The 27,969-nt window shown below is 48.1% G+C and overlaps 1 protein-coding gene across 1 annotated transcript; it reads right to left on the reverse strand.

Moving 5' to 3' along the window:
- RDH10 (retinol dehydrogenase 10) lies at positions 1 to 27,367 on the reverse strand. The gene is made up of 6 exons (XM_070392641.1): positions 26,327 to 27,367; positions 24,503 to 24,738; positions 4,182 to 4,280; positions 2,957 to 3,102; positions 1,477 to 1,608; positions 1 to 1,383 (listed from the first exon to the last, which is right to left on the reverse strand). The coding sequence occupies exons 1-6, from the start codon at positions 26,613 to 26,615 to the stop codon at positions 1,260 to 1,262; spliced, it is 1,026 nt and encodes a 341-aa protein (XP_070248742.1). The 5' UTR covers positions 26,616 to 27,367; the 3' UTR covers positions 1 to 1,259.
- Positions 27,368 to 27,969: the final 602 nt, after the last annotated feature.

Here is a 27,969-nt window from a genome sequence, read left to right on the forward strand (position 1 = left end):
TTGTATGTAAGTTAATTCTTTAAATTTAATCAGTCCTTTATAAAACTTCCCAATTAATTAGTAAAAGATGGCTTATTTTAATAGCCTTAAACCTTGGTTGCTATTTAAACAAGACATTCTAAAAAAAAAAAAAAAAAAGGCAATCACATAATAGTTTATAGTCATTTACAAGTGGATGGTATACATTTAGATACAGAGGTAGAAGTTCACTTTTACAACGTCTCACTAATACACATTTACCAAATTCAAGGCACAAAATAGTTTGCTTTACAAAAAAATACTGTAAAAATGTCATTTGCTGTTGTACAAGGTGAATAAAAATTTCAAAAGAATCTTTACAGCCTTCCATATGTACTCCATAGTGTAAGATCCCCCCCCCCACACTCATCATAGTTGGCACAAAAATGGGGATTTTTTTAAAATTTAGAAGTCCCCATTTTTAGAAACGTTCTCTTTGCTGATCTGCTATGTGTTCTAGATAAAAGTCCACCCAAAGAAAGGAAACGGTGGCTTCCTGAGGAAAGGGCACGTTCTGTATGCAGCAGAATTCATAGGTAGGAAATGCATGATCTTTTTGGGATAATTCGGTCCCCAGTGATAGATACTTCAGGAAAGGTTTCAGAGAGAAAGTTTAAAAATCCGGCTAACACTTTAGTCGTTGTGACCTTAAGAAAGAGACCCGATTATCTTACCGAAACAATCAAACATCACTTGATTCAAACTGATGGAGATTTCAAAATTCCTTTTTAGAAGAGCTATATAAACACCACGAGAGGCTGCACAGGCTGTGCAAAACGGAAACTGAGGAGACGGGAGAAAACATCGCACTATCGGTCCTTGGAGTTGCAAGGGGGTCAACTGACTGGAGTTTAATGACAAGAATTAATGAACGCTATGGGAATTAAGAAAAACCACACACATGAAACACACTGTAGTTATCATCTCTAGACTTTCTGCTCATTAAAAAAAGTCATGGGAGCCTGGAGACGCCACACAGTGCTTGTCTGAAAGAACTGACTGGTTTTAGGGTTCTGCCTAAAAGGGACCCCACTGGCAACACTCGACCTCACTTTTGCTGATCGCGTTTTCCAAGTACTCTAGTCGGTTAATTTACACTTTATTTTTTAAAAAGTTGATTAATAAAAAAAAAAAAGTCCACACGAATTCAGAATCCCGAGAGTGTCCGTTATGCTGATGTGGTGAACGGAAACATCTTGATCGTCTTCCAAGGGAAACGGCACTCCACCCAGAAAAGATCCTCAGATGCCGTTTTTCGCCTCATTATTGTTTGTGGCTTGTTTTCTCTGAGCGATAAAGGGGTACATACACTTGTCTGCTCCTAGGAACCGATACATGCACACGACTGCTTCGAAAGGGAGGATGCTGCAAGGGAAAGCCACAGCGGTTAGCAAACGCGAGGCGTGCGCTCAGGCAGGGTGGGCTGGAAGGGCGGTGCCCAGGAGGGACCCCAGTTACCTCTTCATGAAGGTCACGATGTACATGAGGCGGGGCGTGCAGATCATGGGCTGGTCGGTGAGGATGGCCCTCATGGCCTGCTGCACACAGTAGTCGGGCTTCAGAGGGGGCAGGAAAGGCTCGATCTCCTTCCTGAAAGTTATGTGATTAAAATGCAATGAAAGGTGAGCACACAACAGGCAAGCCTGCACTTCATTTCACATGAACAGCGATGTTATCTGAGCGACAAGATTTTGCCTCAGTTTTCACTTCATTTCGCTTTTCTGTTTTTTTCTAAATTTTCCTACTATGAACAGGCAGAGTCTGGACAAGTTTAAAAAAGAGGGCAAAATCGGTCTGCTTTCTCTAAAGTGAGTCAAGTTTAAATGTCTTAAATTATTTTTTTCTTTCAACATAAAAAGGAGAGGGTGTTTGGCATAACAAACACTGAGCCCAAAGGAGATGCCGGAGTGGTGTGCAGGGCAGGTCAGGCAGTGGCGTGTGAGCCCTGCACAGCCTTCCGGAGGCAGCAGGAGCCCTTCCCGGGCGCTGGCTGGGAAGCCAGGTATGTTCTCCAGGGCTCTCTGACGTGACACGCATTGACTTTGACCTTCAGCTGAGTTCAGAGCGGTGGATGTTGAAATAGCCTACTGAAACGCGTTACTCCTTTCACTTTCCTTTGTCCCACCACAGCTCTGGACACCTGCCCTGATGCTAAATAGGAAGCAGAGCTCCTCTGGCCCTGAGCAGCTGATTCCTAACAAATAAGGAGGGAAAACCACACACACACACACACACACACGCACGCACGCACGCGCATGTGTGCAGGGAAGGTCAGCCTGAGACTGCAAGGACTGAAGTCACTTTCCACCTGCCTCCCTGCTTGGTCAGGCTCAGGATGTGACCGACAGGGAACGTGCTGGGTTATCTTCCTTTGCCTTTCAAATGCAGCCAACAGAGGTCTCAAGCCCGTCATCACAGGTACGCTCTTACTGACTCGCGGTGTTTATGCTGCTTAGCAAAGTCAGATGAGCCTTCACATTCAGACTCCCACGTGCCTCCTTTCATTCCTAGTAAACGGAGTCGTTTCTTCTCATTCTGGAGTGAATCTGGCCACATACACTCTCTGCAGAAAGGACCTCCCAGGCCTGGAGAGTAACTCCCCTGACACTGACATTCCCACACGGGACTAAGGAAGGAAACACCTCCTAAAGAGGGGTCTCCAGGGCACTCCTGGGAGCTGCGTCTCCTCCATGAAGGCCTGGAGAAGCCATGTTCTGACGCTTCTAGACGGACGTCTGCAGGGTGACACAGTGTGGCACGAGACCCGCCTGTTCGTCTCGTTCACCTCAAAGCCTCTGACCAGTGGAAATTATAGGTTAACTATCAAATGACAGTCCAAGTGCAAGCCGACGTCTAGGATCCAATTTCACGTTTTCCCGATATGGAAAGATGATTTTTAAAACACTTTTTATCAGCAGTAAGATAAGTTCTCACGGACCTGATCCGGCAGCCTCGGAACATGCCAGTGTCTACCAGGTACGGGCACACCAGTGTTGTCTTAATTCCGTCCTTCTCAGCAGCCTTTAACTCGTGGCTCAGCGATTCGTGGAAACCCACGACTCCGAATTTACTGGCACAGTAATCCTGTTAGAGGGAGAGAGGAGGGCAAGAGCTGAGTACACCGAAGCCCCAGACCAAACCCAACCTTCTCCCGGGCCTATTACTCTGGTTACATGTTTGCTACGAAAGGTTACAGGTGACTAAGCAAAGAAAAGGAAAGCATTTTAAAAGACAGATATCTGATGTGGTTCAGTGCAGAAATAATATTTTCAAAGCAACAGCAAAAACACATGAACACTTTCTGCCACATCAATGAAGTATCAGATTACTTGGGGGAAGTTACCACAAAGGAGTCTAGGAGAGCCAGCGAACTGGAGTTAGAAATGGAGAGAGGTTCACTTTGAAGTGTCTGGAAATTTTACAAATGGTCTCTTGTTCCCCGAAGGAAACTGAGAAACAGTTAAATTAATGCTAGGAGAACAGAGGTGCGTCTAGCTTAGGTTATAAGTTGTTATGACCTGATTTTCTTTTTCGGGTGAAGTACAAGTAAAAATGATAACTATACCTGTGAACTTAAACTAGAACTCAGCCTAAGGAAACATGGTATCAGAAGAAAGTTCTCCATTACCCAACGTTAAACTTGGGAATGGCCACGCAGAATGCAGAGTCGTCTAGTCTGTGCCCATCTGCGTGGGGCGATGCTTTCAGTGTTAACCCTACAGGCACCCACAGGAGAACAGCACGGGTTCTATACATGCACACGCTTTATGGTTTGAATGTGGTGTGAAGAAGGTCAGTTCCACACACTGACAAGGCAGAATCTCTCACATCTGCCAGAACCATCTCATCTGACGAGCTGACAGAGATCGCTAGCTCACTTTGGTCAACTTTGGGCCTCACTTATCTGCTCCCCGTGACACTGCCCCTGCCCTCCATGGCTTCGTTCTTGAACCTGTGCCTTCCACCATCATCAAGCAAAACTGCTATCGGGCACGGGGCACACAGAGGACTGGCCCAGCGCCTTCTCTGCCCGCTGCTCTCCCGTCACACTAGCCGGCCCTGGGACGCCAGGTGGAGGGCAGCAGGTACTCTTCTTAGGATGTGGGGGTACTCGTCACCAGAGAATGCGATTCAATGAAGGAAATGCTTCCCATCTGACAAACCTCGACTCCAGCGGTACTGAACAGCCCCAAGGAACTCGCGACTGTCACGATATGACCGTGATTGATCTCCAGCATCGTGGGAAGAAAAGCCTTCGTGGTCTGAAAGAAAAGGGAGACATGGGCTTCAGAACCGATACGAGCAGCTTCATCTAAAACCCAACCCAACAGCATGGAGCAGAGTTCACACTGACCAACAAGAAGATCCCTTCAGAGTCGGGGTAACTTCGCACATGTCATTGGCGTGGCGGGCCTGTTATAAGCCGTGACCAACAAGACCGTGACCCAAGACCCTTTGGGGACAGTGTCCAGATGAAAAGAAAGCCGTTCGTATAAGGCTCTCCATCACCTTCCAAGTGAGTGTTGTCTGCTGACCTAAAAGACCCCCAGATCAGTCTTCTTATGCTCAGGACACCTAAGTGCAGCTCTCTCGGCCTGGGAGGGCCTCCAGCCGCCCCACAAACAGATGCCTTGTGTTAAGTTTACCTAATGGACACATCTAAGCAGTGACAAACCATGAATGCAGGGGTGTCCCAGCAGTCTCTTCCAGCACGCAAAGCTTTACTGCCAAGTGTGCTAACAGGAGGTGAGTATTTTCATATGTAAGAACCGGGGAAAAGTATAGAATCATTTTAATGAAAACTGTCATAATGCTAACCCTGCATTGACAGAAACTTCTCACTGACTGCACTGCACTGGGGAATGTGGAGGGGGGTGGCTTTCCCACGGAGGCAGGTGACGGCCACTCAGGTAGCAGAGCACGGGGCTCCAATTCCAGGAAGGGGCCTCAACGAAGTCTCTTCTCCTTCAGGCTCTATTGCCTTTGAGATGCAAGGCCGTATTTTTTTTTTTTTTTTTACATTACTTCAAATTGCTTAAGATGATCTATGAACTACTCTACCAGGCTCCCAACAGTTTTATAACCTGCTTCTTAAAAGAAAGCAGCAAAGAGCAATCTGTCTACTGTTGAGTTATAGCCCATTGCCAACACAGCTTCCCATGATTTATGAAGTTAAAAAACCTAAACGCTGCACACAATGGACTTTAAGAAGAGCTGCATTCCCTTCTCAGAGGAGTTTCTGGCTAAGTGATCGCTGAATTTCTGCATAAATATCTAATGTGTTATCAAAGCTTTTGCACGTCCAAGATCAAAAACAGTCATTCCATCAATTTTGACGTTTTTCCATGTTCCAAACCATGATGCATACAGTTGGCCAGATGGATCTTGGTGACATGTCCTAAGGTTTTCCTGAGTCTGACTCTGGACCAGCATGTGACACCCCTCGCCCCCCAACTCAGACCCCATCTGTCTGGGCCTCCTCGCTGTTGTCACCTGTGTCATGTTTATTCTCACCTGTCAGGTTTCACCCACGACCTCTTCTCTGACACCCCACCTCCTGGGCCTCCTACATACCTCCGAGCACACTATGCATCACAGTCCCCTCTGCTTCAAAGTGCTCATGCCACTGGGCTTCCCAGGACCTCTCTATCGAAAGTAGTTGGGGTGTTAAGCCTTTACCTAATGTTATTCTGTTCACCTTGACTTTGTCCATATTTCTTTAAGACCCATAGTAGGTACAACCGTAACATCTGTTGTATGGTATCATGGTTTTGATTAATATGTCTAGCTAGCCCAGACTAGGCAGGAAGATACAGGTTCTTTCAGCGATGAAGGGAGATTCCCACACGGTGACAAGCACTGGGGAGAAAGTGACGGGACTCGTGTGCCTACAGACCCGCCGCAGGGCTGGGCGTGTGACAGCCCATGCTTCAGTTTGACTTTATTTCTTCGTAGTAGTAAGCAGGAATGGTTAGGGCAATGGTGATAATAGCTATGATTTTGGACTGCTTGACAGCCAAAAAGGCAAGCTGTGGTACTTTAGGTCATTACAGGTTCTCCTTTAGGCTCTATAGCTGACATGTGGCTATTATATCACAGAATTGCAATAAAGTAACATCACAAACAGGCTTCTATATTTCAAGAGAAAACCTATCAAATAAGTGAGTCGATGAGTGTTCTTGTAAGTATCTGGTTATAATTAATTGCCTCCAGATTTATACTCCAAAAAATAAAATAAAATGTATTCTTGATGTTATCCAGAAATCATTTTTAAGTATTAAAAGTTTGCTTAGTCTTGAAAGACGATAGATTTAGTATGAAGGGCCTATTTTTAAGTTCTTAAATATAAGAACTCAATGTTAAATCCCAAGAAATTAAACACAGTATAAGATACCATTAAGATATGCTACTTGGTGACCTGACAAATCCGAACGTCGACTGTGACCGCCACGTGGCCAGTGTCCCCCGACTCTTGTTGGTGGCTGGCCGCGACTACACACACAGACATTGAGCAGGTGGGCTCTAACGACACCCCTTGTTCATGCGCCACAATGTTGCTTGCACGTGTTAAATGACTAATCCAGGTCCCAGCACCGTATGAAAGTAGGGGATAGAAGATTAACAAATTCCTAATGGTTTTCAAAGTTTAATTTCCTCTAAGTTTCTGAAACTGATGAATGTCCCCTCCCCTGAAATTAGTCTGGTGGCATTAACTTATTCAACAAGTGTTTCTTGAATGCCTACTCCATGCAGGTTCCGTGTTCTGCCCTGGCCAGGGATGGGAAATGACAGCGGGCCCTTCCTGTCTGTGCAGAATTCACACTCGCCGGCGCCTCACTGTGTTAATTCAGAACACCAAATAGAAAGCAGTTCTAGTCTAACTGTCACAAAAGCAGGGTCTTATGGCTGCTTTTTTCCTAAAAAAAAAGTCGTTTGGGCTTCTTCCCCTGCACCCTCTGAAAAGTAGTTTGGAGGGATTCGAAGCTGCTGGTTTGTATTTAAAGGGAAAAAGGAAAAAGAAAAAAATCCAAACATGGCTAAGTGACAATTTTTTTTCCAATTAATTGTGGTTGTGAACCGCTGTTTTCAGGGGAGTATGCTTCACTGTAAGTAGCTAGTAAAGTGTGACATAAGCTTGTTTCCATCTGAAGCTTTCTTTTGAGAGGGAAGGGTCAGGTCAATGTTTTGTTTAAAACATGTGATTTCTTGCCTAGTTAGGGACAGATCTGGCCTCTGTCAATGAAATGCAATGTGTTATGGTATTTCTCACTCCAAGTCCAAGGCCTAATATTCTTTATTTGGAAAAGTTTACCAATTATAGGTCTAATACTACAGTTACTACGACAACACCAAAATGCCAGGAAAGCGAGGTGCTGAGGGAAGTGGGATGCCACGTGGGCCTCGGAGTCCACACTGTCATCCTCCAGGGCTGGCGTCAAATGCTCAGCCCCTACTGTGCGCCAGCGGAGGCCAGCCTGGGACGGGAGCATGCGCGTAGGGACCACGCACGTTTCTTTCTAACTCTGAGTTTGCAGGGCTCACGCTGGAGCCTGATCCACGTGACTGAGCACCAAGGCTGTTAATCATTTTCTTTGCTGCCTGAATGGAGGTGAGCAATGACCGCTTGTGCGTTATTTCCACAACCAAACCCCTGCCTTATGTCTGGAGCACATTACCAAATAAATTTTGATCAGCACGGATTCTACCCCCGACTTTACAAGGGAAATGCGATAAATCAGTGGCTAGAATGCACCTCACTTTCAGGAATTTCCCCAAACCCCGGACTAGTCTCTTTCCTAATGACTCTTGCCCTCCCCAGCCTGGGAGATGACATCTGAGATAGCACAGCATGTTCCGTCCCTGACACCGTCTGACAGCGCACAGAAAGCTGGCACTTGGCAATGAATTATTAATGCGCGCAAATACTGCAGCATGTATGAGATGGGGACCAGCGAAAGGTGAAGTGCTAGTTGCCATGACACCAGTCAGTTCAAGCTAAGGTTCACGATCTTTCACTTTGTCTCAAAGAGTCGTTAGCAGAACAGAAAGGACAAACCTGAAGCGCACACCCAGCGGCTTAAGCCTAAGCTCATGGCTGTGCTGCCATCGGTGCGCCTGGGCGGGCGGCCCGGCAGCCACGCGACACCAGGACACCACGCGACACCTCCATGGAAGGACGGGTTCCCTGGGCAGGAGCTGGGCCTGGAAAAGGGGCCTCTGAGGCGAAGGAAGCAGAGTGGCTGGTGCCAATGGTAGCTGGCAAGGTTGGCTAAACGGTTAACCTAAGTCACGGAATCACAGTCCATCGCTATATCCTCTTACTCAAATGTCTAAGAAACAGAGGAAGATACCCAGTTTCTCATCAGGAAAACAGGGTTGGCTCTTGACCCCGGGGGGCGGGAGGGGGGCCGGGGGCGGGGGGCACTTAAAATCAGTAACCGATGTACACTAATTTGTCTGTTCCGTGAGAGAATTTACAGGCAGAATGGACCTAGGGATTATCTTAACTGCAAAAGAGGAAACTCTTAATAACGGTGCCTGGCTAAGAAGTGTGCAGATACACCTTTCCTTACCCGCGATTAACTTTCCTCACGAGACTCCAATACCACAGTCGGCCACCAGCTGACAGGGTTGCTATGTGACTTTATACAGAAGGAGCCTAGCCAGTTTGGCTCAGGGGTTAGAGCATCGACCCTTGGACTGAAGGGTCGAGGGTTCAATTCCAATCAAGGGCATTTACTGCGGTGGCAGGTTCGCTCCCCAGCCCCGGTTGGGTGGGAGGCAATCAATCGATGTGTCTCCCTCACATCCATGTGTCTCTCTGTCTCCCCCCCTCTTTTCCACTCTCTCTTAAAATCAAAGGAAGAAATGTCCTTGGGTGAGGATTAACCAAAAACACACAAAAAAACCACCAGAAGGAAAAGGGACATTCCTATGGACGCTGACATTCCTATGGAACCTCCTTAACAAGCCTAAGATCTCCCTGGCTCCTCAGGGGTCCTCTTCAAAGCACCGGGCACTTTGAAAGATAACTGTAAAGGTCATATTTACAGTATAAACAAGAACTTGAACAGAAGGATGACTGGACAGACATGACATGTCCTATCTCGAGAAATCTTTGAATGTTAGGTTTACGCCAAATTAACCTCCTACAGTTCCTACCGCCCCGCTCATTCCCGAGCTCTTAATGACAGGCTGCAGCAGAGCCGGCGGCGGCCCTGTCAGGCCCAATCAGCCCAAAGCTAACAAAGAGCACCGGGAGAAACGTGGATCCCGAAAAGCCTGCTGGGAAACTCTGAGACTGACGTGTGGGCGAGATGCCCAGAACGTGCTCGCCGTCCTTGTAAGCAAGTCCAAGTGAATGGGCACGAAGGGGAAGGCGCGGGAGTTCCCACAGCAGGAAGAGGCCTCATGTTGGATTTCTGTGACTTTTACAACTGTCCTGTAGTCAATTCAAGAGAAGGAGTGTTTTTAAAGAATCATTTTGCAGTGTTTATCTCTCATTTGAATGTCCAAGAAACAGAGTGAACTTTCTAAAGAGACCCACGAATCATACTACGGGGAAAGGGTACCACCGTCAACACTTATAGTACGGTTTTCCGCTTTATGTTGACAGTTTTCAGAATCTACAAAGAACAGCAACAAATACAATTAAAAGTAATACAGTCAAGACTCACTGAACAAAGAACATGTAACTGGAGCCCTTAGGGTGCCCCCCTCCAGTGGTTCAACACCGCTCAGGGGGGTCTTGCTTCTCCTGTCTACGTAGCTCCCAGAGAATCCCAGGGACCGCACTGCTGTTGACAAGGCTCAGATGACATCTGGGGGCACTGTGCTCTGGAAACTCAGTCCCCGCTCCTGAAAAACTATGATTCAACAGCACAGACTTGTGAAGCACTGAAAATACAGTGAACTGTACTACAGAGGTTAAGAGGATAAGTCATTAATGTGTTCAGAGACTGAAAAATGGTGGCATACCTCCCACCAAACCCAGGAGAGGAGCACATGACTAAGCAAATACTATCCTGACCACACTTCAGACATGCACTTTGACGTAGAAAATGCTACTTGAAAATTTTCATTACAAAACTACCTTCAATTAGGAAGTGAAACCCAGATCTATGTTCAATACCAATATACCGACTTGAAGTATTCTGGATGCAGTTGACAGCACACATTCTGAAATTTATGTAACTGGATCCTGGCTTTTTTTTCTTTCCTAGTTGGGTGTGTTTGCAGACAGAAAGGGACACATTGTGCAATAGAGCCCCAAGATACCGAAGCCTGGAACTACTCTCTCAATCTTAACAAAATGTTCATCAAAATCTCAGATTGACACAAAATGTTCTGTCTTTAGCTACAGAGGAGGCTCAACATGTCATCATCGTCAACTTGTACCATCTACCGTCCTTTTTATGGCTGGGTTGAGGCCACAGAATTAGCTCACATTTGCAGGCATCAGCAGTTAATCCTAAACACACACACACACACACACACACACACACACCCATTCCTACAGCTGCCCTGCAACCAAGAAGCCAATAAAAGAGCGAGGCCTTTCAAATGAACACCTTGACACCCCGAGTTATTCAGCAAAACTAAGTGTGTTCATTATGTTGCCTTCCCACTGTCGAGGCCTGGAGAGAACCTACCCCGAGGCGGAGATTCAGACATCCACATCCCTTACATTTGAGCGTGTGCCACGCAGAAACACCGGAGAGGAGGCGACTTAAAACTCAAACCTGCCTTTGGAGCCCAGAAACCATGTGGTCCCGACTGCCAATCACTTAGCCTTCCTTGTTACTTGACCTCCCTCGACTTAACTCATTTGTGAGATGAAAAGGAGATCTCCAAGTTTCTTAGCTCGAAAATGTTATGATGACGTATAGCCAATAATTCTTTCTTTGATTCCTGCCACGCTTTCAAAATACAAGTTGTAACACTGAGGTCTTACTTGCACAAGACTCTCGTAAATGACTCAGTAAGTATCTCCCCATTAGGGCCCGCATCTGGTGAGCAGTAAGAATATCTAGTCATCACACACGGATAACTGGTCATGCCTGTGCCTTAAAATAATCCAACAAATAATTCATGTCTCTTCTATGTTAAAAAAAATTACAAGTTATCTACAAAACAATCATCGCTTTTCTGCGTTTCACTCCAGCCCATGGAGCTCGGTGTGTGAAAGAAACCATGAATGCTGAGCCCTGTTTCTGAAAGGCTGACCCTCCCCCTGCCGAGTCCTCGATGATCAAAGGAATGCTCCGGGAGCTCCCTCAAGCTCAGGGCCCTCCCCTTCTGTAATAACTCTTTATAGAATCAGGAAAATAATCCACAAAATTGCAGCCAAACCGTCGGCTGAACAACAGGTTGTCATTAATCCCTTTGCTTTGCCCCGAACTTGAATCACATCTCAGAAATTATAAAGAAGACTGATCTTCCCAAGGGCAGAGCCTCCGTTCTGCTCTGGTGACTGTAACCACTTCCACGGGGCATGGCCACGTGCAGCAGGCCCGGCCACGCTCAGGCCTGAAGTGCAGGGCCCTCCTGCCCTCCCACCCCACCCCACCTCACCCCTCCCCACCCCAGCAATGTCCCCAGGATCACCTTCCATCACCCCTTGTGTTTCATATGTGGAAACAGTTCAAATTCTTCTCTGATTTCTAGTTTTTTTTTACTGGAGTCTTTTTAAAAACTTAAAATCTTAACCTAAATGAAAGAAATATAATCAAAAGGTTATTCCTGAAAACTTACTGTATTCTCAAGCCTGCATGATCACAACATAGAATTTACTATGTGTGAGGGTCTGTCAAGTACCTGTATTGTATTGGGCATGTTGAGTAAATTCAAGGATTGTAGAAACCACCTTTTCTATAAATCAGTGGTTCCCTTCAAGCAAAGTTCCTTCTCAAATTCTGACGTGCATGGATCACCTGGAACCCGAATCAAATGCAGATTTCGACCCAGTAGGTCTGGGAGGGGCCTGGATCTGCTTTTCCAACATGTGGCCCTCTGAGTGGACCCCAGGCTGAGCACCGAGTTCTGTGAGCCAGAGGCTCTGCCCACGCCACACCTCCCGAGGCTTCAGAGCAGTCTCTGCTAGCGATGCAGCAACATAGGCAGACTAATTTCTCTGCTCTATCGAACCAGGATTTTAGGGGCTGGGAAGGCCCGTTCTCCACTCCCCACACTCTTCTCCCAACAATGTTTATTAGATAAAGGCCAGTTCAAGTCAAAGAAGAGCCCCAGAGCTCGGCGGGGGTGGGGGGCTCCGAGTCTGTTTACAGACTCACTATATGCATACTGCCTGTGTCCATTTTAGTAGTGAGCAGGCTCCTCGGCTGTGGTCTGCGAATGTTTGTGTCCCCCTCAAGATTCATGTTGAAACCTAATCCTCAAGGTGATGGTATTAGGCGGTGATTAGGCCACGAGGGTGGAACTCTCGTGAATGGGATGAGTGCCCTTATAAAGAAACCCAGAGAGCTCCCTCCCGCCTCCGCCACGGGAGGTTACAGCAGAGACAGCTGTCTACACACCAGCAAGTGGGTCCTCACCAGACACCCAACCTGCTGGAGCCTTGATCTTGGACAAACCTCCAGATCTGTGAGAAATACATTTATTTCGTTGATAAGCCACCCAGTCTGTGATATTCTGTTACAGCGGCCCGAACAGACTCCCGGTCCACATTAGAACAAGCTCTCAAAACGTGGCCGAGAAGACTTCAAAATCACCCGGAGGCTGTGAAGGCTCGGCGTTCCCGACAGGAAATTCAGACCTTTAGGCCTCCACATCTCTTTCATTTCTCATGCTCACCTCTCTAAAGCCATCAGGCTTTGATGAGGCTGGGAGAAGGCCTGGCCTAGGAAAAAGTGACCCCTTTAATAAAGGGTTAAGTGTGGACACAATCAGCCAGTCAGAACTGCACAATTTTGAAAAAACCATGATTAGCATTTTCTAAGGCAAAGCTTACAGAGTTATCTGGAATTCTGATCCCATAAGATTATTATGTAACAGAATAAAGGTTTTACATTTTTCAGGAGATAACCTTAACAATGAAACTGCACTAAAATCATGCTGTTAGTGACATTTTGGTCCCAAGTATTTATAGGACTTTGTTCAGCCAGTCCTTGTAGAAGAGCCTTTTTATTCACTACTTTTCGCATCCAGTTTGACAGAAATACATTTTGCATCCAGTTTGTCAATGTTGACACATACATGAAGAGGAGTAGGAGGAGAATGAGGAGGAGGAAGAGTAGGAGGAGGAGGAAGGGGAAGTGTAGGAGGAGGAGGAGGAGGGGGAAGAGTAGGAGGGGGAAAGAGGCTGGGTGAGCAGGGATGCACTATTCTATTCTCAATGAAAATTACAGATAAGGCAGAAAAACACATGAATTGGGCTTTGGCAATAAAATTCTATTCATTCTTTAGTCTACAATTTTTGCATGCTTGTCTAATTTATGGAGCTATCTTTCTGGGGATATTAAGCTAGAGTTAATTAGCTATTGCCAAACTAACCATGCTAGTTAAAAAAAAAATCAACGTTTGAAGGTGGATTCTTACATTCTACCACAGGACAAAAGCAGAAGTGACTCACAGGCAAGTCCAGGGGCTTTGAACATGTAGCCCAGGGAAGTACAGCAGGTCCTGGAATAACACTGATTCATTCAACATCGATTCGTTACCATTGATGAGATGCCCTAGGAACTTAACTCTTGATTATATCATTTGGCCTGTGATGAAGGTGGTTACATTATGCGCCGTTTTGCTTAAAGTCGCAGACCTTACTAACACTGTACTTTGTAGAGGCTTCAAACTAAAGCCCTGGGATGAGGGCCTGGGTCCTGGCTTCTTCCTTCCCCAGGGGTGACTGACCTTAGGCAAGTCCCATAACCTGTCACAGTTTGTTTCCTCACCCATAAAAATGGGGGTAAGTCTACTTAATTCCGAAGAATGTGCATGAAAGGGCTTTATAAAACTTAAGGGCTATATAAAAGCACAGTAATGCACACAAGGCTCATTAAGCATATATTTATAGGCTAGTTTGGTTATAAGTGCTATCTATTTTGGGTTATGTTGTTTTTTTCAAGTTCCTGCAACTCCTGGTTTCTTACTATGTATGGCTCCCAGGCCTCCCTGCCCTCCACGCAGCACCAGACCACACTTCCGGCAAAACCCCATCCTGACCCCTGGAAGCAGCCTCAAAAACACATTGCTGAGTAACTGTTCAGACACCTTCTCCTCCGGAGTCCCAGACGGTGCCGGGAAACACCCAACACTTTCCCATAACACCCCCTTCTAATCCTTTTCTTTAGCCCTGTTTTACTAGGACCAGAAAGCAACTGTTTTAAAATATCAGTTACAATGCTTGAAGGAGAAGAGTCCAGCAAATGTAAAAACACTAACAGCACAGAACTACTTTTTGTATCTGCTGTTTCCTCTTTCCCAGGAGATTGTAAAACTATCTTGTTTTTAAAAATCCTTGAGAAATCAGTAGGGGGCAGTATGTTAGTTACAATTTGCAGGTGGGAAATTTCAGGCTGTGAACTTTAAGTTTCACTTGTCCTCAAAATACCCATGTGCTACACAAGTTACACCACCAAGTATTTTCCCAGTTACACCGATTTGGGGAGTGTCACTTTGAGCTCCATTGTTTAGAATGACACTAAGAAGCTGAACCACATTGATATTTTAAAATTCCAGTATTGAGCTATTTGAAGGAAAAGCAAGAAATGCAGACTTTATGCAAGCAGCAAATGAGAAACACTGTGGTTTCCCCAAACCAAAAATGGCCAGTGTCACGCAATGTTAACACCAGTGCCAGCGTTCACAGCTTTGTGTGAACTCTGAGACCCTCACAGACCAAGTCGTGTTTTGTCTCCAAATGTGAAGTCACTGTAAGTGGCTTGTCAGTTGGGCTAATTTGACAGCTCTCAAGGTTGCCGCAGTAATTGCCCTCACTTGTTAAATGTTCTCCTCGCAGCATTTGCTGACGTGCTGAAAGTTTTATCATCATTAGGAGAGGATATTCCATTTTCACCCCCTTGGTTCACTTCTTTTACTTTCAGAGCATTTTGGAAAATGGTCTCTGACAGGTGTGAACGTAAGTTTTAAGAGAATTGACAAATAAAGGGAAAAAAAGAAAAAGGAATTCAGGAATGGGCCAAGCTGGGTGAGATCAAGTAAAAGGTGTTAGCATTCCTGCTGTTGAAAGCATCCCCTCCAGGCCGAGATGGCTCAAGCCTTGTAAACCCAGAGACCCAGGTGAGTGGAACTAGCTGGCCCACTGTCGGGGTGAGGGTGACGAAATCCTAAGGCCACGCTCTGACAACCTCCGCTCTGAACAGGGGTACCTTACAGAGTGTGGGTCACAGCACAGGGGGGCCCTCAGGCTCCCCACCACGGGGACCAGCCGCATGCGTTAATTGTCTATATGTATTCTCAAAGGGAGGACAAAAGCTCCCTTCCTCCACGTTATTTTCCAGTTATGCTTACAAGGGGTCTGAGCCTAGAAGGAGTTTTTAGGTCAGTTGATGAAAACTATAAGAGGGATTTGTTCTCTGAATAGCTAACTTTGACAGTAACTTCTGAGATAAGAAATCACTAATTAAACCGAGAGATTTAACACATTTTTATCTTATCAGGCTCAAAACACTGGATTTATTAACCCACTCAGTGGAGGCAGGGAATAGTTTCTATTTTTTAAAATCTATCAGAGTTTGTCATACTTCAAAGATTAGCTACAAAAGGCCCTTTATCTTGGGAAAAATAACTGGTTGTGTGTAGAAGGAAAGAAGATACAAATCCCCCCTGCCAGTACGCCCCCTAGTGGAATTTCAGCATAGTACCATTTTGGGGTTCCCCAATATCCTGGCTATTGAGGACTTAACGCAGGCGCGGAAGGACTATTCCAAGTCCAGGGGTGTCACTGCACCTGGTCACGAGCCTTCTGCATATGCCACTCACTGCGCATTCCAAGCCGAGCAAGCACACAGGACCACCTACACATCTATCCACACAGGCAGCTCTCTGGGCTAGACAGAGGCAAACTGACTACTTACCGGAATTGAAACAGGCTTAAATGTAGTTTCCAAGAGACAGAAATTTTAGATGAACCTGCTATTAACACCCCTTAACTCAAGACAAACTGAAATAAAAAGGGGGTTCATTCCTACTTTAAAAATGCAGTCTAACTCCCAAGTGAGGTTAAGACTACTGAAAGGGATTTTCTGATTGCCACATCTTAAGAGATATAGTCAAGATACTAAAGTAAATTCACTTGACAACCTGAAGAATGGTTAAGGTAAACACAAATTTAAAGGGAGAGAATAAAATGAGAGAATGTGGGCAGTTAAGCATTGGCCATTGGGTTTGTAGCTCTTCTGGCCCCAGGGACCCAATCCTGCAGCGAGTGGGTAGGGACTCCGCCAGGCAATGCCCATTCAGTCTTTCGGGAAAAGCTATTCAATCCGTGTTAGCATTAGCACAGGTCAAAGAATGCATCCACCCGACATGTCCTCTAGATACATTCTACATGGTTGGATGATGGCTAAAGTCTTGCATGGGAAAAAGAACAAATACCAACTTTGTTTCCAGATATGAGATAAGCAGCACATAATCCAACAAGAGGGCCATTCCCTGAACCTGGAACTGGAGTTGATTCTACAAGGACTGCCCCTTAATATATAAAGATACTAGTTAGTCAACGTGAAAACATCTTGATTGTGTTTGTTTTTTCTTTCCCTGGAGTAGTGACCCATTGTCTGAACTATTTAGCTGTCTCCCAGTGAGACAGGACTCAAATGGCAGAGCAGCTGAGTGGCCAGGGCTCTTTCAGGGCACAGCCCCGTTTGACCTCGTTTAGGGCAAACCAGGGCTATCTAAGTGATGAGCTTGAGGCAAGTGGATTCAGCTTGGGGAGGTCTGAGCTGCGGTGTTAATGAGCCTGGACTTCGTGCTGTGAACATAATGGTCACGCAAGGGTTTGGGGTCGGTTCCAGTCAGTGTACCCTTAAGCAGGCACATCACAGACTTAAGTCTGCTGAGAAAACCCCAGGGTAGGGAGCAACGGCTGGAAACAGGGAAAGATGTTGGGAGACTTTCCAGAGACCAGGCAAGAGTGATGGAAGCACACAGGTGGAGGCAGAGGGTAGAGGAGGGATCGCAGCACATGGAAGCAACACAGCAGTCAGGGCTGGGTGCCCCGTGCGTGCAGCACCAACAAAGGCAGACACTGCTGATGTCTCCAAGCCTGGTCCTGGCCGCGCCTGGGAATTCAAGAAGGAGCAAAAAGGAGGGAGTTCAATTTTGAGACCTGCTGATGTTAGGAAATGCACGGAACAGACAAGGCAGTTGTGTGAACTTGGGACCTGCCACAGGAATCACAGTTGAAGCTGCTGATAGATCGATTACCCAGCCAGAAGTGCCCAGCGGGAAGAGGTGTGAGCTCCTAATACCAGAGTCATTACGTTTCAGAGGCAGGGAGGCTAAGAGGGTTGACAGGAAGAGAAGCAGGAGACGTTGCTTATCATGGAAGCTAAAGCACCGAGTTTCAGAGAGACGGTCAACAGGGTCACATTCTGCAGAAAGACCAAGCTACACACTGGATTTGGCAACTGGGGGAGCACTGCTATTCCTCCTATGGCACCGGTTACTTGGTAAGAGCTTCTAAACCAGCGGTTCTCAACCTGTGGGTCGCGACCCCTTTGGCGGTCGAACGACCCTTTCACAGGGGTCGCCTAAGACCATCCTGCATATCAGATATTTACATTACGATTCATAACAGTAGCAACATTACAGTTATGAAGTAGCAATGAAAATAATTTTATGGTTGGGTCACAACATGAGGAACTGTATTTAAAGGGCCAGAAGGTTGAGAACCACTGTTCTAAACGATCAAGATAATCAGACACATATGAGAACATATGTCAGAAATGTGGGGAAGATTTTTATAGGATAGTTCCCTGCTCACTCAGACCAGTTACATAAAGTGACATTTTATCATGTCATAGGTGTTGATTTCTAGTAGCAATAGACATGGGCCCAGCATGTAATGTATCAAATATAGACACTCAAAGTTCAATGAGCATGTGATCCTATTTTGTTTTAGGAAAGAAGGCTATGAAATGACTTTGTCAGGCACAGTCTCAGGTACCCAAGTAGTTGCTATCTAAGGAGAAGTTTTACTCAGTGTGACCACAAGAATTACTAAGGCAATTTTTAGTTCAGTTCGAGACATAAGAAGTCTTTATCTCTACAGCTCAAACATTTGATTTTTATGCATATATTTATTTAATAACAGAAGGCAGCTAGTTCTAGTACAGACTTTTAAAGAGGCCTTGAATGACAAGGGTTTTATTTGTGTGTGTGTGGTTTTTTTTTGTGTGTGTGTGTGTGTTTAATCCTCGCCCAAGGATATTTGTCCATTGATTTTTTAGAGAGAGGGAAAGACAGAGAGAAATATCGATGTGAGAGAAACACATCGATTGGTTGCCTCCTGCACATGCCCTGACCAGGGCCCGGGCTGGGGAGGAGCCTGCAACCAAGGTACGTACCCTTGACTAGAATCGAACCTGGGAACCTTCAGTTCACAGGCTGATGCTCTATCCACTGAGCCAAACTAGCTAGGGCAAGTTTTTAGGAGCTATCCTTAGAAAGGAAAACAATGCTCTAGAACAGTGGTTCTCAACCTTCCTCATGCCGCGACCCTTTAATACAGTTCCTCATGTTGTGGTGACTGACCCCCAACCATAAAATTATTTTCGTTGCTACTTCATAACTGTCATGTTGCTACTGTTATGAATCGTAATGTAAATATCTGATATGCAGGATGTATTTTCATTGTTACAAATTGAACATAATTAAAGCATAGTGATTAATCACAAAAACAATATGTAATTATATATGTGTTTTCCGATGGTCTTAGGCGACCCCTGTGAAAGGGTCGTTCGACCCCCAAAGGGGTCACGACCCACAGGTTGAGAACCACTGCTCTAGAAAATATATCCTATATAATAAAAGCCTAATATGCAAATTGTCCCTTCAGGCGGTTGTTCAGCTGGGAGACCAACCGCTCACTATGATGTGTGCTGACCACCGGGGGCAGTACGGAACATGCGGGTGTCAGCGACCCGGCCCCTGGGTGGGGGGGGAGGAGGGCTGTGACCTCTGGCTGGCTACCTGGGGGCGGGGGTGACAGGGATGGAGGTGTGAGATTGCGGGGTGTCGGCCGAGCTCGCTCTCACTCTCCCTGCTACCCTCCCCCAGGACACCAGGGCTCGCATGCGGGGAAGCCCCCAAGCTCAGGTACCAGGCACCTGTGAGGAGCCCACCCCACACCTGTGCGCAGACTTTTCTGGGTGAACCAGGCTGCAGCCGCCGCTCAGGCTCCCCGTGGGTTCATGCAGGAGGCAGTCTGCGGGGCTGGCTGGGAGAGAGCACGCTGCCCCTGGGCTTCCGTGTGGCACCGCTGGGCAGCCAAAGGCCCACGCTGCACCCTGGCCTGCAGCATCCAGCTGTGTTCACTGCATCTCTACCTGGAGACATGGGCACCGTGACTCAGGCGGAGGGGGGCATGTGGGGGCGCAGGGGCCCAGGTGCTGCCCAGGGCCCAGAGGTCAGTTGGGACCTGCCCTTCTATGCCAGGCGCTCATGCTTTGATCGCTGGCCAGACCTAGGGATCACACCCGTGCACAGATTTCATGCACCGGGCCTCTAGCAGTCTAATAATTCTCAATATTCCGGTTTGGAGGAGGAAGCATTGACTATACAGTTTTACATGAATACTTTAGAAATACTTTTTTTAAATTCTAAATCTAAGAAGCATTAAACAAAACTAGGTTTCTCTAACCAGAGAACAGAGGATTACAGTCTTTGAGATTAAAAACTAGTAAATCACACACACAAAAAAACTTGAACGTTAATAATTACGGACCATTCATGAGATATTAGGTACTAATGTCTTTAAGTGCTACATTACTCAGGTCTCCTGGTGGGCTTTTACTTTTCCTGGATGGATTTTAACTAAATAGACTTTAGACATTTGGATATAGATAAATGCCTAATTCAGTAATTAGTATTTTAAAACTGTGAAACCTTTTAAGTTAAGTGGTCTATTAATTAACTACCAATTATCTTGTCTGACTACCGTATCAATAGAAGTAAATTACCAACTAGCTATGTGACAGATTGAGTCCTTTGCGATGCAAAATTTCTCCTGCACATAAAAGGCCTGCAGCTAAATGCTTTTGCTTCCCCCTTTTGGTTAATCAGGGATCAATGTGCTGCTCACATCGAAAGGCCAGATGCAGCTCCTTGGTCAAGAAGGATCTACAGATAAACTATCTTCTAGAAACAGCAAGCTAAGACTCTATGCTTAAAAATAACAAGTGAAGCCATGTTAATGTTTTGGGGGAAAACATGGGTTTGCAGTTCCTGAATGGAGGCCAACTTTCTATATTTCTCACCAAAATACAGAGAACCTGAGATAATGGCCAACAAAGGGCATGGTATTGTATACACTCTGCATGGTCTCGTCCTCACCGGGATGTGTGCACAACAGATTATGCTGACTAGAGCCTGCCCCCAATCTATCACTTCCTGACTGGTGACCAAGAGAAGGTTCCTAGGAAGGTTCCTGGTGATGGAAGAGTACTGGAGGGTGAAGGGTGAAGGATCACAGCAGACAGGAGGGCTGTGCAGAACAGTGCCACGTCCGGTAAAAACCGCTAACATGCATGGGAATAGCAAGAAGCAAGGAAGCAGTTGGAGAAGGAGTCCTCTCCTCAAGGCCTGGTCACTGGGAAATGGGAATGGACACTAGGCATTCCGCTTGAGCTTGATTCCAATTCGCCGACTCACACCAGCCCTCTCAAAGTCGCCAGCCTCGCGCCACCGAGCAGACTTACTGCACTACAGTAAAGATGAGCATACAGGGGGAGCAGGGAGAATGGAAAAACTGCAGGAAAGCAAAAGGAGATGCGCACGGTAACTAAGGGGAGCCAGCCCCACTGAAATCTCATCGATCATTCCCAGCTTCAGTTAGTCCAGCATAACGCTTACCTTTGGAAACTGCAGGGGACAGACCCATGTGAACATGCTCTGAAGAGTTGATCTAAATATTTAAGCAGAAGCCTGGCCTTGATTATCAAACATTTATTGAGTGGCTTAGTTCTGTGCCAGGAGGGGGAAAGCAAACAGATGCATATAATAAGCTGCCTTCAGACTGTGTGCCATCTACTGCGGGTTTCAGAACATGAGGTATAAAAAGTTGCACCAAAGAACACAGACTGTGCGAGGCTGCAAGAGATTCATGGCAGGAAGAGAGAAAGCTCGGACAAGTCATTTTGCTGTAACTTCATCAGAAAATAAGAGGTTGGACAAGATGATCTCTAAGGACCCTTGCAGCTCTAATATGCAAAAACACCAGAAAAGGTTACAGCAAGAACTTGAGCAAGGCCTTCAAAGGCCGCTGGAGGAGGGGCGGAGGGCCTTCCAGGCGGGGGAAGAGAGTGAGGAATGGTTTGCAAGCAGCAGCATCCGCAGCTTTTTGGTGGACGCCCACATGACCCCCACGTGGTTTTCTATTTAACTGCATATGACTTTCACTCGGGGTCAGGATTGCATGCTATTGATTATTTTATGAAAACCAACAACTGCTACTTAAAAGTCTGGCTCAAGATGATCTGTTCAAATGACTGGACAAGTCTTTGCTCAGCTGATCTACTTTTTAAAAATTTATGGGGCAACTTTTCCCCACCTGCATACAGTCAAAAGGCACACTGGTGATTTTTTTCTGGAAGAGAATAGCACACGCCAACACTGAACATCTCTGAACAGCTACCAGAAACATCTTCCCCTAAGAGGGGCCACTGGAAGGGGAGCTGAATTCCGGTGGCTCTTAGGCCATGTAGGACCCCCCTCCCCCGAAAGAATCACTGTAAAAATTAACATGATAGTAAGTCTTCTTTTACATTTTAGTTGCTAGATCTTAAAAGGTTTCTTGGCAAGAAGTGAAAAATGCTAACTAGAAAGCGAATTTTCGGATTCAATATTGAAAATAAATTCTTAAGTTTAGATGCTTGGGGGAAAAACAGCTGGAGAACTCAGGAGCCTCCCATATTTTAATATGAAGTGACGTCATACGGTCCAGGCTTCCAAGAACTCCCTAAATTGTGGAGTTAGGCAACATCTCAAAGGGCCTCTGGGAAGGTGGTCTGTTCCTGCGTGCTGTGTACTAGTAGATTCCGCTCCACAATAATCCTGCTACTGGAGAGGTGACTGGGTTTTCTCCTTAGGTTAGAAAGCAGCCTAATGTTTAGGTACAGTACATTAATTGATGTGTATTTTCAAAGCTGAAGCTATGGCTTTTCTGTGCTTAACACCCACTAAATTAGCTCTCATTTCATAGGACCTTTAGAGAAGAAGAGCCGCTTCCCTCTTATAAGTACTTAACTGCAGATCATAGGGGATTTCTGGAAAAATCTGGTTGCGTTTGAAATTTTATAGTTCAGCAAAATGAGCATGCAGAGAAAGTAAGTGGTTAGACTTTAGAGCAGCGGTTCTCAACCTGTGGGTTGAGACCCCTTTGGGGGTCAAACGACCCTTTCACAGAGGTTGCCTAAGACTATCGGAAAACACATATATAATTACATATTGTTTACAGTAGCAAAATTACAGTTATGAAGTAGCAACGAAAATAATTTTATGGTTGGGGGTCACCACAACATGAGGAACTGTATTAAAGGGTTGCGGCATTAGGAAGGTTGAGAACCACTGCTTTAGAGTATTTTGTGTAGATAAGCGTTTAGAGTTCAGAAACCGAGCATCAGCTCCGGCAAAGGCTATCGGAAAAAGCCAGTCCCGGTGCCGGGGTTCATAACTAGCCTCCCAAAGGCTGAATACCTGTTGAGGATGAATAGCTGACTGAACTCAAGTTTCCATGGCAGCTTCACCCTTACCATTCTTCAAACAGGAAAACTACAGTCCACCTGCAATGTATATACATCTTCTATTGCTAAGGAGACTGTTTCACGCAGAATTATAAGCACACGAGACTCTGGATAAGCTGTCTTGCCCAGTTTGTTCAGTTGCACTGGCCTTCACTCGTCTGCCCCACCTGTCACCTGTCACCTGCCACTGCGCTTGTGGACCCGCGGCAGCAAGGACTATCCACCCCCCACCACCACTGCGCACATCACACGCTCGCTCACCCCCCCACACACACAAGCACACTTAATGCCCCCAGACTGCATCTGGTCTTCTCCATCCTCCTTTAAAACATGACATGCGTTAACTCACAACGTTTATAATGTTCATTTCTAGAGGATTGGAAATGAATTAAATAAAGTTCATGTTTGAAAATAAAATGTGTAAGCTTCTTCCAGGATAAGAGAAATGGTTTGCTGTTAAAAGAGCAACACTTGACTTAAGTACTTCTAAAGCTAGATTAAGTTTTTAAGCAGTTGCTAAAAAACTAGTGAGGTTTAAGGTGACCTATTTAGGAGAAACAGTTCTTCATTGTGTTCAATTAGAAAGCTAATCTGCCTATGGAAAACACCACACACACACACACACACACACACACACACACTCTCTCTCTCTCTCTCCTTTCTCCTTACCCTTTCTTTATCGGACCCCACTTCTCTACAAAAGTAAAGGGGGAATGCTCTGGGGGAGTAAAGCAGAAAGTGGGTCAACCATGTACAGTTACAGGGGAGGGTTTCACACCTACCATTACTGAATCAGTTCGGCTGAAAAACTGGGTTAGTTTGGTCCCTCGAGCAGTAGAAAGCCCTCGCTCTCATCCTCAGGCGCTGTCGGAGCTCCGATGTTCTACCCATCACCCAGGAGCTGATGCCCTCGATGATCTAAGTGTCTGATCCCCCAGATCTCACAACCCTCCTGCCCCTACATAGGGACCCTGTGGTCCTATAAGGGTGGCTTCTGTCTCCTGAGAGGCCTCCTCTAAGCTGAGATGGACTCCAACAGGACAGTGCCCCGACCCTGCGATGGTCCATGATGTGAAGTGCCTGCCAGGGTGGCCTGACTGCGCCCAGGGGACCACAAACGCTGATTTCAGAATCTCTGGCACTTCCCAAAATGCGGCCGAGCAGTAATTTGGAAGCCTAAACTCTGACTTTAGGAATTCATAAGAACAGCCGATGTTTTACAAACTCAACGGAAAGTAAAATAAACAAACCCAGGATTTTATGCTTCCTCTTGTTATTTTTATGGCAGTCTTTCAAACTAGTTCAAAATGTTCAGTCCTCTACCCTCTCAAGAAATGCTGAATTGGGGGTGGGGGCGGGAAGCAAACAGCGATTTAAGAGTAACCGGTGAGCGTCCTAATTAGCCGCGGGGAACAGTGCTTAGAAGGAAGCTCTGAGGTGGGAGCGCGCAGGTGGCTTTCAGGCTGGCACTGAAGTTTCTCTCCGTCCCCCGCTTCTCATGGAAGAGGCCCCAGAAAGGAACAGAGGATGTTTATATTTACCCAGAAGTGTGCGTGGCAATTGACCATCATGGTTCTCTCAATGAGCTCATCAGGACATTCCAGGAGGTGGTGCCCGGAGACCACGCCGGCGTTATTGACCAGGACCGAGACCTCGCCAACCTCCTTGCGGACCCTTTCCGCCGTCAGGTAGACATTCTCCCTCTTTCCCACATCGCAGGTGTAGGTAAACACCTGCAGGTTACAGTGGGGCAGGATTTCTTCCTCGCCATTCCCAGCTGTCCTCAGAAGTCCAGATGAGGGGCGGGGTGGGGGGGGGGGGTGGGGATGGAACAGAGAAGGGAGGGGGTTTGCAAAACGTGAGTCACATGGCAATCAGTAGGACAAAGATCACACAAAACAAAAATTCTACAGTGAGCTTCAGATTTCTAACACCGTGAGGCTTGCCAATGACTGAGCTTACAGCTGCTTCCCTCCCTGAAAAGTCTTGGGGAATTACAGCAATTTGCTGGAGAGCTTTGCTTAGGGGGAAATCATGTAACTGTGACAAGTCCAATACAAGTCAGACCTCATGGGATCAGCTTCCTGGAGCGAAAGACACCTGGAAAGAACTGATCTGGGCCCAGGGAGCAACACCCCTCCTCCCAAGCACACAGTACACACTCCTCTTGGGCGGGACAGTGGCCAGAAGTGGATTTTACTCTAGTATGAGCACCCTCAAAATGGAAACTCACCTCAAGGCTCACAAATCAACACTGTAACTAATCATCTGAATTCATCCAAAGCCAATAAATGATCCTAGAGTTTCTCAGGAAAAGTGCACACTGGTGTTCGAACTGGCATAGCACCCTTACACAAAACAAGTTCACAGGTAACTATGCCATGTTATCACACGAGAACTCAATTTAAAAACCGAAATCTCTGCCCTGGAAAACGAATAGCTTTCTCTCTTAGGTTTTGGCAGGGAGCACAAAAATCTGTATTTGCTGCCCTCCAAACCATCCATTTTTAAGCTTTGATTTTTCTGACCTAAACAGCAGGTGCCAATAATTTTGGCGACAAATGATCAGTATGGGGAAGGGGTGGTGCCCAAGTTAATCTTCTCTGTACAGTTCAATGTTTTCCCTGGAAACCAAACTACTTGTTAAAAAGCAAAAGTGATTGTCAAATTTCCTGGCCTAATCAATACTTATGTTTGGTGGTGGTCTCCACGTTTGTTTGTTTTTAAAGTCTCAGATTCAGGTCAGTTGATAAATATACAAAAACGCAGATTTCCCGAGGCCACCAACAACATGGAAGAAATTTTCCAAAGGGCTCAAGTCATTCAAGCTCTGTCTCAAGAAGCGGTGCAGCGCGTCTTTCCATCAGGCTAAGTGTCTAACTAAAGTACGTACTTATCTCTGGTGACACAATGTAATTATTTTCTCGTGATTAAAGTTACAGTGAATTCAGCGCGGCCCTCGCCTACGAGGCTCAGACCACAGGAACCAAACGTGCATCTGTCCGCTCCGAGAACAACTTCCCAGACAAGTTTCCCAGCGCCAAGGCGATGGGGGCATTTCTCTAAGATTCAAGCCTGTGGACACAAGTGCCCTCGGCCTTCCCCGTCCTCAGAGACATCGGACCTCGGCTAAGACAAGGGTTTGGCACACATCCCTTAAAAACAGAGGCGATCGCGCTCTTTGATGGGGAGGGCGGGGGCCGTGTAGGTGTGTGTATGGGGGGGGGAGGGCATGTCTCTTCCAGGACAGCCAGGCTGACCGCGGCAGTGGGGGTTCGGAGGGGGGGCCCCCCCCCAGGTGGGCGCGGGGCCGGGGAGGGGCTGGACTCAACAATGCTGGCGAGGGCGGCGCGGGTGCGGGTTACCTTGCAGCGCCGCGGCGTCCGCCGCCTCCAGGTCGCGGTAGATGTGGCGCACCATGCCCGCCGTCTCCTCGTTGCTCTGCGTGTTGATGTCCCAGAGCACCAGCAGCGCCCGGCGCCGGGCGAACTCGAGCGCGAAGAGGCGGCCCAGGCCGCTGCCCGCGCCGGTGATCAGGCACACCTGGCCCGCCACGCTCTTCTCCTTGGGCCGCACCAGCCAGCGCGCCGCGGCCAGCACGAACGCCCAGAGCACTTTGAAAGTGACCACGAAGAACTCCACCACGATGTTCATCGCGACGCCCGGGGGCCCGCACGAGCCCCGCGCCCGCGCCCACCCCGCGCCGGCGGCAGCCGGGCTCCCCGCCCCGGGGCGTTTGTCCGAGCGGCCGGGACTAGCAGGCTGCGCCCCGCGCCCGCCCCCGAGGTGCCCGCCGGGCTGGGGTGCGCGGGGCCACTCCCGCCCAGGCTCGGCGCGGGGGCCCAAGCGGTGCCCGATGCGGCGGCTGCCTGGCTCGGCGCCTCCTGCCGGCGGCCGCCCGCCCGCCCGCCCGGCCCCGGAGCGCCCGCCTGGCCGGCCGGTCCCGCTGCAGCGGCGGTGACAGCCGCGAGTTAGGCGGCGCGCGCTGCCCTCATGGCCAAGCCGCCGCCGCCGGAGCGTCCCCGGAGCCGGCGCGGCGGCTCCCTCTCACCCCGGGGGAGGGGCGCGCGGCGGAGACGGCTCGGGCCGGCGGGCCGCCGCGGGACTTGTCAACTTGACCCAAGTTGCGAGCGGGTGGCAGCGTGGGGTGCGGGGCAGCGGGAGCGCCGGGAAGGGGCGACTCGCCCGGCGCCGGCGAGCGCTGCCCAGCCGCTGGCAGCTGCTCCGAGGTCTCGGGGCCCCTGCACGCTCCGAGGCTGTCACTCCGGCACCGGGCTCCGCAGCGAAATGCCACTCGCAAGTCGGAGCGCTCCCGACCGCCTCTGAGCGGGATCCACGCTCCGCGCTATATAACCCGCGACCGGGAAGAGCCAGAGGCGGCATCGGCCCTCCCTCCGCTCGGCCCACCCCGCCCCCGGGCGCACCCCGCCCCCGGCCCAGCCCCCCGCCCGCCCGCAGTCCGCTGAACCACGGCGGGGCAGCCCCTCTCACATGGCCGTGGCCGCAGCCTCCAGCCCTCGTCGCACCTCCCTTCGCGGCTCACGCCCCCTGCCGTGGGGTGTCCGGGCCTCCGCCTGCCAGGCCCGGCTGTCGGCAGCGCCCCGGCCATCCTCCTCCGGTCGTCCGATCCTCGCTGTGCCCCTCTCGCCACTTTGGTTAAGCAGGTCATTCTGGAAGGCTCTGCCTGCAATCAGGCGCTGCGGAAGACAGCCCTTCAGGCCGGAGGAACGGAAGGACCTCGGCCGCGCGGCAACTGGGGCGCCGGAGGCTGTGACTGGGGTTGGCCGAGAGCCGAAAAGGTGCTTAAAACCGGTACTCGGGAGCGACTTGGAATCTCAGCTAGCCCTTTGCATCGTGGGCCAAAAGAGTCTCATTTTCCCTGACTGGATCCACCACCGCGGTGGCTGCCTGCAGTCCCGGCCAAACGTCGCCCTCCCGCCGGGCAGGCAATAGGACTGATGCATGCTGGGATTTGTAGTTCGCACCGGTGGCGTGTCATTTGCATTCA

Source organism: Myotis yumanensis, unplaced genomic scaffold, assembly GCF_028538775.1.
Source record: "Myotis yumanensis isolate MYYU_CA2020_CCGP unplaced genomic scaffold, mMyoYum1.0.hap1 SCAF_15, whole genome shotgun sequence".
In the NCBI taxonomy this organism is placed as follows: Eukaryota; Metazoa; Chordata; class Mammalia; order Chiroptera; family Vespertilionidae; genus Myotis; species Myotis yumanensis.

Bases quoted from the DNA above. Each gene is read 5' to 3' on its own strand.
- RDH10 (XM_070392641.1), bottom strand. From the start codon at position 26,615: ATGAACATCGTGGTGGAGTTCTTCGTGGTCACTTTCAAAGTGCTCTGG. The intron at 4,281-24,502 runs GTAAATATAAAC...CTTTTCTTTCAG, and splicing joins ATTGCCACGCACACTTCTGG to ACCACGAAGGCTTTTCTTCC. The intron at 1,609-2,956 runs GTCCGTGAGAAC...CATAACTTTCAG, and splicing joins TTCCGAGGCTGCCGGATCAG to GAAGGAGATCGAGCCTTTCC.